This window comes from Gorilla gorilla, chromosome 19, assembly GCF_029281585.2.
Source record: "Gorilla gorilla gorilla isolate KB3781 chromosome 19, NHGRI_mGorGor1-v2.1_pri, whole genome shotgun sequence".
NCBI classification, from domain to species: Eukaryota; Metazoa; Chordata; class Mammalia; order Primates; family Hominidae; genus Gorilla; species Gorilla gorilla.
The window spans coordinates 40,990,719-41,002,898 of record NC_073243.2 but is presented as its reverse complement, the minus strand read 5'-3'; the positions used below and the strand labels follow the sequence as shown (position 1 = coordinate 41,002,898).

The window sequence follows — 12,180 nt, the reverse complement described above, 5'->3', positions numbered from 1 at the left end:
ATAGTTTGAAGTCTTCAACTTAAGTCTTTAAACCATTTTGATTTGATTTTTGTATATGATGAGAGATATGGGTCTAGTTTCATTCTTCTGCATATGGATATCCAGTTTTCCCAGCACCACTTATTTATTTTGTTTGCAACAAAGAAAGAGTTTAATTGTCACAGGGCCAACCAAGTGAGGAAGACAGTAGATAATTCTCAAATCTGCCTCCCTGAGAATTCGGAGGCTAGGGTTTTTCAAGGATAGTTTGGTAGGCAGTGGGCTAGGGAATGGGGAATGCTGATTGGTTGGGTCTTGGATAAAATTGTAGGGAGTTGAAACTGTCTTCTTTCCCTGACTCAGTTCCTGAGTAGTGGTCACAGAACTGGTTGAGTCAGTTTCTTCATATGGGCTCCTGGTCCAAGTGGCACCAATTGGTCCATCAAAATGCAAGGTCTGAAAGATACCCCAACCACCAGTTTTACGTTTTACAATAGTGATGTTATCTATAGGAGCAATTGTGGAGGTTGCAAAATTCTTGTTACTTTTGGCTACATAACTCCTAAACAATAATTCTAACCTCGTGTAATTTTACAAAGATGCTTTTAGTCTCTGAGCAAGGAGTGGGTTAATTTTGGGAAAGGACTGTTAATCATCTTTGTTTTAAAGCTAAACTCTAAACTGAATTTCTCCCATAGTTAGCATTGCCAACACTCAGGAATGAGCAAAGAGCTTGTGAGATTAAAAGCAAAGATAGGGCCAGGTGCAGTGGTTCATGTCTGTAATCCCAGCACTTTGGGAGGCGGAGGCAGGCGGATCACCTGAGGTTGGGAGTTTGAGACCAGCCTGACCAACAAGGAGAAACCCCGTCTCTACTAAAAATACAAAATTATCCGGGCGTGGTGGTGCATGCCTGTAATTCCAGCTACTCTGGAGGCTGAGGCAGGAGAATTGCTTGAACCCAGGAGGCGGAGGTTTCAGTAAGCTGAGATTGCACCTTTGCACTCCAGCCTGGGCAACAAGAGCAAAAACTCTGTCTCAAAAAAAAAAAAAAGCAAAGATGGAGTCAGCTATATCACGTTTTACTCACTGTTGTAATTTTTGCAAAGGTGGTTTCAAAAATATGCCTTTTTGGCATGTTGATTGTTGTGAGCTGGTTATCCTGAGAAACTGCAGATACAGGAGTAGTTCTGAAAAGTTGCCCTTTTTTAAGGGAAGTGTACGTTTGTAAAGGAGTATCTCTTTGACAGGGTGTCTCCCTCTCTGCACCAGGAAGAGAAGAAAGACTAGAAAGACTAAATCTCTAGAGACTATCAATGCAGAAGGCATCAACTTAAATCTGTACAGCAAACCTAACCTCTGCTTAAGGCACAGCACCATTTATTGAAGAAACTGTCTTTTCCTCATTGTATGTTATTGGCACCATTGTTGAAAATGAGTTTGCTGTAGATGTATGGATTTTTTTCTGGGTTCTCTATTCTGTTCCATTGGTCTGTGTGTCTGTTTTTATGCCAATATCATGCTGTTTTGGTTATTATAGCTTTGTTGTATGAAGTCGGGTAATGTGATTCCTCCCTTTTGTTCTTTTTTCTTAGGATAGATAGCTTTGGCTATTCTGGGTCTTTGTGGTTCCACACAAATTTTAGGATTGTTTTTCCTATTTCCATGACGAATGTCATTGGTATATTGATAGAGATTACATTGAATCTATAGATTGCTTTAGGTTGTATGGACATTTTAACAATATTGATTCTTCCAATCCATGAATATGAATTATCTTTCCATTTTTTTGGTGTATTGTCTTCAATTTCTTTCACCAATGATAGTTTTTTTGTTTTGTTTTGTTTTTTTGTTTTTTGTTTTTGTTTTTTTTTTTGAGACGGAATCTCGCACTGTTGCCTGGGCTGGAGTTCAATGGTGCGATCTCAGCTCACTGCAACCTGTGCCTCCCGGGTTTGCGCCATTCTCCTGCCTCAGCCTCCTGAGTAGCTGGGATTACAGGCGCATACCACCACAGCTGGCTAATTTTTTGTATTTTTAGTAGAGACGGGGTTTCACTATGTTGGCCAGACTAGTCTCGAACTCCTGACCTCATGATCCGCCTGCCTTGGCCTCCCAAAATGCGGGGATTACAGGCGTGAGCCACTGCACCCGTTCAGTAGTTTTTATTTTAGAGATCTTTCACTTAATTTGGTTAATTCCTAGATATTTAATTTTATTTGTAGCTGTTGTGAATGGGATTACTTTCTTGATTTCTTTTTCAGATTGTTCACTGTGGGCATATAGCAGGGCTACTGATTTTTGTACGTTGATTTTTGTATCCTGCAACTTTTGTGAATTATCAGTTCTAGTAGTTTTTTGGTGGAGTCTTTAGGTTTTCCCAAATATAAGATCATATTGTCACCAGGTGTGGTGGCTCATGCCTGTAATCCCAGCACTTTGGGAGGCCGAGGTGGGCGGATCACCTGAGGTCAGGAGTTCGAGACCAGCCTGACCAACATGGAGAAACCTCGTCTCTACTAAAAGTACAAAAAAAATTAGCCAGGCGTGATGGCGCATGCCTGTAATCCCAGCTACTCGGGAGGGTGAGGCGGGAGAATTGCTTGAACCTGGGCGGTGGAGGTTGTGGTGAGCCAAGATCACACCATTGCACTCCAGCCTGGGCAACAAGAGCAAAACTCCGTCTCAAAAAAAAAAAAAAAAAAAGATCATATCGTCTACAAACAAGAAGAATTTGACTTCTTTGCTTGCTCTTGCTAGGACTTCCAGTACTATATTGAATAACAGTGGTGAAACTGGGCATTCTTGGTGTGTTCAAGCTCTTAAAGGAAATCGGTTTTTCCCCATTCTGTATACTGACCGTGGGTCTGTAGTATATGGCTTTTATTATGTTGAGGTATGTTCCTTCTATACCCAGTTTTTTAAGAGTTTTTATCATGAAGGGATGTTAGATTTTATCAAATGCTTTTTCAGCATCAATTGAAATGATTATATAGTTTCTGTCCTTCATTTGTTGATATGATGTATCACGTTGATTGATTATAGCATATGTTGAACCGTCCTTGCATCCCCAGGATAAATCCCTCTTGGTCATGATGATCTTTTTATGTATTGTTGAATTCAGTTTGCTAGTATTTTTTGAGGATTTTTACATCAATGTACATCAAGGATATTGGCCTGTAGTTTTCTTATTTTGATGTGTCTTTGTCTGATTTTGGTATCATGGTAATACTGGCCCCATAGAATGAGTTTGGAAGTATTTACTTCTCTGTTTTTTTGGAATAGTTTGAGTAGTATTGGTATTAGCCCCCTCCCCTCCTCCGTCCTCCCTCCTTTTCCCCTCCCTTCCCCCTCCCCTTCCCCTCCCTTACCCTACCCTCTTATTTTTTTAATTTTTTTTTCTCGCTCTATCGCCCACCCAGGCCTGGAGTGCAGTGGCGTCATCTCAGCTCATTGCAACCTCCACCTCCTGGGTTCAAGTATTCTCCTGCCTCAGCCTCCCAAGTAGCTGGGATTACAGGCATGCACCACCACACCTGGCTACTTTTTATATTTTTAGTAGAGATGGGGTTTCACTATATTGCCCAGGCTGGTCTCGAACTCCTGACCTCAAGTGATCGGCCTGCCTCAGCCTCCTAAAGTGCTGGGATAGCCACTGTGCCCAGCCTAGCCCTTCTTCAAATGTTTGGTAAAATTCAGCATTGAAGCCATCAGGTCTTGGGCTTTTTGCTGGGAGATTTTTTATTATGGCATCAATCTCATTACTTGTTACTGGCCTGTTTAGGTTTTCAGTTTTTTCATGGTTCAATCTTGGTAGGTTGTTTGTGTCTAGGAATGTATCTGTTTCTTCTAGGTTTTCTAGTTTCTTGGCGTATAGTTACTCATAGTAGCCACTAATGATCCTTTGTATTTCTGCGGTATTGGTTGTAGTGTCCCCTTTTTTCACATCTGTTTTTATTTATTTGCATCTTCTCTCCTTTTCTTTTAGTCTAAAGGTTGGGTAAGTTTTTTAGTGGTCAGGGTTTTTATTGGGACTGGTCAGGCATTTTCTGCCTGGCATGTACCAAAAATCCAGACTTAATCATGGCGAAAGGTGAAAGGGAAGCAAGCACCTCTTATGGTGGCAGGAGAGATTTTTTTTTCTAGAGCAGGAGTGGAAGTTTGTTTGTTTGTTTGTTTGTTTATTTTTTGAGATGGAGTCCCGCTCTGTTGCCAGGCTGGGAGTGCAGTGGCGCGATCTCGGCTTACTGCAATCTCCGCCTCCCAGGTTCAAGTGATTCTCCTGCCTCAGCCTCCTGAGTAGCTGGGATTACAGGCGCATGCCACCACGCCCGGCCGATGTTTGTATTTTTAGTAGAGATGGGGTTTCACCATGTTGGCCAGGATGGTCTCGATCTTCTGACCTCGTGATCTGCCCGCCTCCACCTTCCAAAGTGCTGGGATTACAGGTGTGAGCCACCGCACCCGGCCGGAAGTTTATTAAAAAGCTCTAGAGTAGGAAAGAAATGAAAGTGCACTTGGGAGAGATCCAAGTGGGCAACTTGAAGAACATGTGTCCAATTTTGATGGTCTTTTCAAAACACCAACTTGTTATTTTGTTGATCTTTTGTATTTTTTTGTTTCAATTTCATTTATTTCTGCTCTGATTTTTATTATTTTCTTCTAATTTTGGGATTGGTTTGCTCCTGCTTTTCTAGTTCTTTAAGATGCATCATTGTTTATTTGAAGGTTTTGTTTTTGGTTTTTTTTTTCATGTAGGCAGTTACAGCTATAAACTTCCCTCTGAGTACTGCTTTCCCTGTATCCCAAGGTTTTTGGTATGTTGTGTTTCCATTATAATTTCTTTGAAGAAATTTTTCAATTTTCTTCTTCATCTGTCCATTGACCCACTGGTCATTCAGGAGTGTATTGGTTAATTTTCGTGTATTACATAGTTTCCAAAATTCCTCTTGTTATTGATTTCTGGTTTTATCCCGTTGTGGTCAGAAAAGATACTTGATATGGTTTCAGTTTTTTGGAATGTTTTAAGACTTGTTTTGTGGCCTAACATATGGTCTGTCCTTGAGAATCATTCATTTGCTGAGGAGAAGAATGTTTAATCTACAGCCATTGGATGACATTTTCTATAAATATCTATTAGGTCCATGTGGTCTGTAGTGTGGATTAAGTCCAATGTGTCTTTGTTGATTTTCTGCATTGATCTGTCCAATGGTGAAAGTGGAGTGTTGAAGCCTCCAGCTATTATTGTATGGGGTCTGCCTCTCTCTTTAGTGCTAAAAATATTTTATATATCTGAGTACTCCATTGTTGGGTGCATATATATTTTCAATTTTTATATCCTCTTACTGAATTGACACCTTTATCATTATATAGTGACTTTGTCTCATTTTACAGTTTTTGCTTGAAATCTATTTTATTTAATATAACTACTCCTGTTCTTTTTTGGTTTCCATTGGCAGTGAATATCTTTTTTTCCATGTCTTTCAGTCTGTGTGTGTCTTTATAATTAAAGTGTGCTTCTTGTAGGCAACAGATCATTGGGGCTTCTTTTTTTTTTTATCCATTCAGTCACTCTGTGTCTTATGATTGAAGCGTTTAGCCCATTTATATTCAGTGATATTATTGATAAGAACTTTTATTTCTGCCATTTTCTTACTTGTTTTCTGGTTGTTTTGTGGTCTTTCCTTCCTTCTGTCCTTCCTTCCTGTCTTCCTTGTAGTAAAGGTGATTTTCTCTGGTGGTATGTTTTAATTTCTTAATTTTTATTTTTTTGTGTATCTATTGTATGTTTTTAGATTCGAGGTTACATGAGGCTTGCAAATAATATAACCCATTATTTTAAACTGATGACAACACTGATTACATAAACAAACCAACAAGCAAAAAGAAAACTAATAAAACTCTACGTTTTAACTTTGTCTCCCCACTTTGTTGTACTATGTCTTGAATAATTGTTATTGTTTTTGATTGGTTCATTTTTTATCTTTCTGCTGGATATGAGTAGTTTACATACCACAATTACAGTGTTATAATATTATGTGTTTTTCTGTGTACTTACTATTACCGGTGAGTTTTGTACCTTCAGATGATTTCATATTGCTCATTAACGTCTTTTCTTTCTGATTGAAGAACTCCCTTTAGCATTTCTTGTAGGACAGGCCTGGTGTTTATAAAATCTCTCAGCTTTTGTTTGTCTGGGAAAGTCTTTATTTCTCCTTCCTGTTTGAAGGATATTTTTGCTGAATATATTATTCTAGGTTAAAAGTTATTTTCCTTCAGCACTTTATATCATGCCAGTCTCTCCTGTCCTGTAAAGTTTCTACTGAAAAGTCTGCTGCCAGACATATTGGGGGCTCCATTATATGTTACTGGTTTCTTTTTTCTTCTTGCTGCTTTTAGGATCCTTTCTTTTTCTTTTCTTTTTTTTCTTTTTGAGACGGAGTTTCATTCTTGTTTCCCAGGCTGGAGTGTGGAGTGCAATGGCATGTCCTTGGCTCACCGCAACCTCCTCCTCCCGGGTTCAAGCGATTCTCTTGCCTCAGCCTTCCCAAGTAGCTGGGATTACAGATTACAGTCATGTGCCACCACGCCCAGCTAATTTTGTATTTTTAGTAGAGACGGGGTTTCTCCATGTTGGTCAGGCTGGTCTTGAATTCCCTACCTCAGGTGACCCACCCTCCTCGGCCTCCCAAAGTGCTGGAATTACAGGTGTGAGCCACAGTGCCTGGCCTAGGATCCTTTCTTATTCCTTGACTTTTAGAGTTTGATTATTAAATGTGTTGAGGTAGTCTTCTTTGAGTTAAACCTGCTTGGTATTCTATAACCTTCTTTTCTTTTCTTTTTTTTTTTTTTGGAGACAGAGTCTTGTTTTTCTTGCCCAGGCTGGAGTGCAGTGGCCCAGTCTTGGCTCACTGCAACCTCTGCCTACTGGGTTCAAGTGATTCTCCTGCCTTAGCCTCCTGAGTAGCTGGGATTACCGGCGTGAGCCACCGTCCCCAGGTCCCAGTGTTCCATAACTTTCTTGTACTTGAATATTGGTACCTATTTCTGCGTTTGGGAAGTTTCCCGTTATCCCTTTGAATTAACTTTCTTCTTTGCCTCTCTCTCTCTACCTCCTTTTTAAGGCCCAAAACACTTAGATTTACCCTTTTGAGCCTGTCTTCTAGATCTTGTAGGCACGTCTCGTTTCTTTATTTTTTTTTTTTTGTCTCCTCTGTTTTCAAATAGCCTGTCTTCAAGCTCATTAATTCTGCCTTCTGCTTTATCAATTCTGCTATTAAAAGGCTGATGCGGCTGGACACAGTGGCTCATGCCTGTAATCCCAGCACTTTGGGAGGCCGAGGTGGGTGGATCACTTGAGCTCAGGAGTTTGAGACCAGCCTGGGAGACATGGTGAAACCCCATCTCTACAGAATATAGAAAAATTACCTTGACATGGTGGTTTGTGCCTGTGGTCCCAGCTTCTTGGGGGGCGGGAGGGTCTGAGTGGAGAGGATGGCTTTAGCCTGGGAGGCGGAGGTTGCAGTGAGCCGAGATTGCACCACTGCACTCCAGCTTGGGTGACAGAGTGACAGAGCAAGACTCTGTTTCAAAAAAGGGAAAAAAGGTTGGGCATGGTGGCTGACACTAGTAATCCCAGCACTTTAGGAGGCCATGGTGGGTGGATCATTTAGGTCAGGAGTTCGAGACCAGCCTGACCAACATGGTGAAGCCTCGTCTCTACTAAAAATACAAAATTAGCTGGGCATGGTGGTTCATGCCTATAATTCCAGCTACCTGGGAGGCTAAGGCAGAAGAATTGCTTGAACCCAGGAGGCAGAGGTTGCAGTGAGCTGAGATTGTGCCATTGCACTCCAGCCTGGGCAACAAGAGCAAAACTCTGTCTCCAAAAGACGAAGACTGATGCATTCTTGAGTATGTCACTTGCATCTTTCCACTCCAGAATTTCTGCTTAATTCTTTTTAATTCTTTCAAGTATTTGTTGAATTTACCTGATAGGATTCTGAATTCCTTCTCTGTGTTATCTTGAATTTCTTTGAGTTTTCTGAAAACAGCTATTTCGAATTCTCTGACTAAAAGGTCACATATCTTTCTCTGCAGGATTGACCCCTAGTGCCTAATTTAGTTCATTTGGTGAGGGTATGTTTTCCTGGATGGCCTTAATGCTTGTGAGTGTTCACTGCCATCTGTACATTGAAGAGTCAGGTATTTATTATAGTCTTCACAGTCTGGACTTGTTTGTACCATTCTTATTGGAAGGTATTCCAAGTATTCAAAGGGAATAGAGTGTTGCGATCTATGTCTTTGGTCACTGTAATCGTATCTGCATTAGGGGGTACCCCGAACCCAGTAATGCTGTAGTTCTTCTAGACTCATAGAGGTACCATCTTGGTGGTCTTGGATAAGGTCCAGAATTCTCTGTATTACCAGACTCTGTATTACCATTCTTTCTTCCCTTTTCTTCAGGCAGAGGAGTTGCTCCTATGTCCACCAGCACCACAGGCCCATGAAGAGGGGAGTATTGCCAGGGTACCACCAGTGTTCACTTAAGGCCCAGGGCTCCTCAGTCAGCTTATGCTGGATGCTGCCAGGCCTGGGACTCATCTTCAGGGTAGTGGGTTCCCCTCTGTTCCAGGGGTAGGTCCAGAAATGCCATCCAAGAGCCAAGGCCTGGATTCATGGACCCTAGTAGCCCACCTGGTGCTCTTCCCCAGGGCAACCAAGCTGGTCCCTAAGCTGCAAGACAGAATCTCCTTTACTCTTCCCTCTCATTTTCTCAAACAGGAGTCTCTCCTGGTAGCCACTACAGCTGTGAATGTGCTGTGTCATACCTGAAGCCAATATGTCTCAGAGTTTCACCTGAGGCCCATGGTGAGGCCCTGGTTACCACTGCTGATTATTCAGGGCCCAGGGGCTCTGTAGTGAGCAAATGATGAATCCTAAATGGCCTACTTTAAGAAATTCTGTGGTTTTTTTTGTTTGTTAGAAGTAGAATCGCCTGTTCTGTTGCCCAGGCTGGAGTGCGGTGGTGCAATCATAGCTTACTGCAGCCTCGAACTCCTGGGCTCAAGCAATCCTCCCACTTCAGCCTTCCAAGTAGATGGAACTACAGGCACATGCAACCATGCCCCGGTAACTTTTTTTTTTTTTTTCTCTGAGACAGAGCCTCGCTCTGTCACCCAGGCTGGAGTGCAGTGGCACGATCTCGGCTCACTGCAAGCTCCGCCTCCTGGGTTCAAGCGATTCTTCTGCCTCAGCCTCCCAAGTAGCTGGGACTATAGGCATGTGCCACCATGCCTGGCTAATTTCTGTATTTTTTTAATAGAGACGGGGTTTCACCATATTGTCCAGGCTGGTCTTGAACTCCTGACCACGATCGTGATCCACCTGCCTCGGCCTCCCAAAGTGCTGGGATTACAGGCATGAGCTGCCGCACCCAGCCAATGGCCCAGTAACTTTTTACATTTTTTGTAGAGACGCGGTCTTGCTATGTTGCCCAGACTGATCTTTAACTCCTGTACTCAAGCGATCCTCCTACCCAGGCCTCCCAAAATACTGGGATTGCAGGCATGAGCCACTTGTGTTTTTGTTTGTTTGTTTGTTTGAGACAGTCTCTCTCTGTTGCCTAGGCTGGAGTACAGCAGTGTGATCATGGCTCACTGTAGCCTGGGCTCAAACAATCCTCCTGCTTCAGCCTCCTGAGTACTTGGGACTGTAGGCACGTGCCACCATTCCTGGCTAATTTTAAAAAATGTTTAGTAGACACAGGTCTTGCTATGTTGCCCAGGCTGGTCTTAAACTCCTGGGATCAAGCGATCCTCCCACCTTGGCCTGTCAAAGTGTTGGAATTTACAAGTGTGAGCCACTATGCCCCGCCAGTCTTTTCTTGATTACTGACAGTTTTCTAAAAAGCAGTGAGAGAATGTTCTTTACCCAGGTAATTTATTTTGTGTAAGACTAAACCTGTTAATGTAATTTGTTATGTTTATTCAGAGTAACAACATTTTAACCATCACAATTTGTAGTTTTGCTTTTTGAAAAATGTGGTGTCTTAGAGCATATTATTGGGCTTATTACCAACTATACATATACAGCATGTTATTTTCTGTATCTTTCCTCCCAAGTAGGCTAATTTGAAGTTACGTATTTATTTTTAATCAGGATACCCTTAGTTATTTGGTCCACATTGAACCTTGAAAAGGTAAAATAGATTTTTCTTAATTTTATTATTTGAATGTGTAGTTCAGAAACTTAAGGGACAAGGGTAGGTATTTGATTCTCTCTTATATTAATTTTATCTTTCTGATCATGATTCCTACTCTCTTTTTGCCTAGTAGGTACATATCAGTTGCTAATTGTTTTTTTTCTGTGGCGAAGTATTTGAAGTATTTACACATTATTCATTGATTCTAAATAATTTAACACATTTTTAATATATTTGGGTTTTTTTCCGTTTCTACCAGATCAAACTTGGACATAGATCAGAAGCTAAAGATGGTAAGTATTTCATGTAATCTGACAGATAGGAAAAGTTTTCTCCTTTTTTTTTTTTTTTTTTAAAAAAAGACAGGGTCTTGCTCTGTCACCCAGGCTGGAGTACAGAGACACAATCTTAGCTCACTGCAGCCTCAGACTTCTGTACTCAAGCAGTTCTCCCACCTCAGCCTCTTGAGTAGCTAGGGCTGTAAACATGTGCCACCACTTGTGGTTAATGTTTTATTTTTTGTAGAGATGAGGTCTGGCTGTGTTGCTCAGGCTTCTCTCAAACTCCTGGCCTCAAGCTATCCTCCCACCTCGGCCTCCCAAAGTGCTGGGATTACAGGTTTGAGCCACCATGCCCAGCATAAAGTTTTCATTCTCACTGAAGAAACGAGCAAAGTATGAATTAATAAGTTAGTAATGGTTCTGGATAGAGTTACTGCAGGGTCCCCGAAGAGTAAAGATAGACTCAGCATAGAGAAGGAGTATTTGGTGATTTTTACCTACTGGATATTCAGAGAAACATTCCAAATCACCCACATAAATGGAAGGCAGCAAGCTTAATTAGTTTGTCTTTCTGTCTTCATTACTGTTTTAGGTGTTACAAGCCATTGTTTTTTCTGTTTCTGAGTTTCTAATTACTTTGAAAATTCAGGATACATTTTCATGAAAGTACATAAAGCTTACTATGGAATAGATACATGAGGAAATTATTTCATTAAACTTTCTTCCAAAGTCTTATTTATTAGGAGTCATCATAAAATAGCTCTTACAAAAGAGACCCATTGTCTGTGTAAGTGCCAATACTATATCTTATTTTTATTTTGTTTATTTTTTTTGAGACAGAGTCATGCTCTGTTGCCCAGGCTGGAGTGCAGTATCGCGATCTCGGCTCACTGCAACCTCTACCTCCCGGGTTCAAGCGATTCTCCTGCCTCAGCTTCCTGAGTAGCTAGGATTACAGGTGCACACCACCATGCCCAGCCAATTTTTTGTATTTTTAGTAGAGATGGGGTTTTGCCACGTTGGCCAGGCTGGTCTCGATCTCCTGGCCTCAAGTGATCTGCCCACCTAGGCCTCCCAAAGTGCTGAGATTACGAGCCACCGCACCCGGCCTGTATCTAATTTTTAATTTTGAAATCTGTCATTTGTATTGGAAAATATACTATCTTATCACTAGTTTGCTTTTAGCACAAACAATATGCCACTAATATTTGTAGGGCAAGAGTAGGGAAGCTTATCACCTATATGCTGCACATTTATATATGTTGTTAGTCTAGTAGTGGTGTTCAGATCCTGGTATAGATAAGGTGAAATTTTTTTCACCATTTGTCATAGTCTTTGTTAAGCTATTTTAAAAGTAAAGCAATATAGGCCTGGTGCTATGGCTTACGCCTGTAATCCCAGCACTTTGGGAGGGTGAGGTGGGTAGATCGCCTGAGCTCAGGAGTTCGAAACCAGCCTGGCCAATATGGCAAAACCCCGTCTCTAACGAAAATACAAAAAATTAGCCAGGCGTGGAGGTGCACGCCTGTGGTCCCAGCTACTCGGGAGGCTGAGGTGGGAAAATTACTTGAGTCTGGGAGGTGGAGGCTGCTGTGAGCCGAGATCATGCCACTGCGCTCCAACCTGGCTGACAGAGTGAAACCCCATCTCAAAAAAAATAAATAAATAAAAATAAAGCAATGTAAAAGAACAACAGATTTGACATAAAAATTGTCA

General features: G+C 41.5%; 1 protein-coding gene across 4 annotated transcripts in view; it reads left to right on the top strand.

Annotated features, from left to right (window-relative positions):
* CDK7 (cyclin dependent kinase 7) overlaps nt 1-12,180 on the top strand; it is a 42,956-nt gene that overhangs the window by 7,644 nt on the left and 23,132 nt on the right. For 3 of the 4 annotated variants that reach the window (XM_004058744.5, XM_055367054.2, XM_055367056.1), the window contains exon 3: nt 10,443-10,476. The exons of the other annotated variant lie outside the window; for it this stretch is intronic. In XM_004058744.5, coding sequence (XP_004058792.1) covers nt 10,443-10,476 — 34 coding nt within the window. The remainder of the gene's footprint in view (nt 1-10,442; nt 10,477-12,180) is intronic. 4 annotated transcript variants of the gene reach the window in all.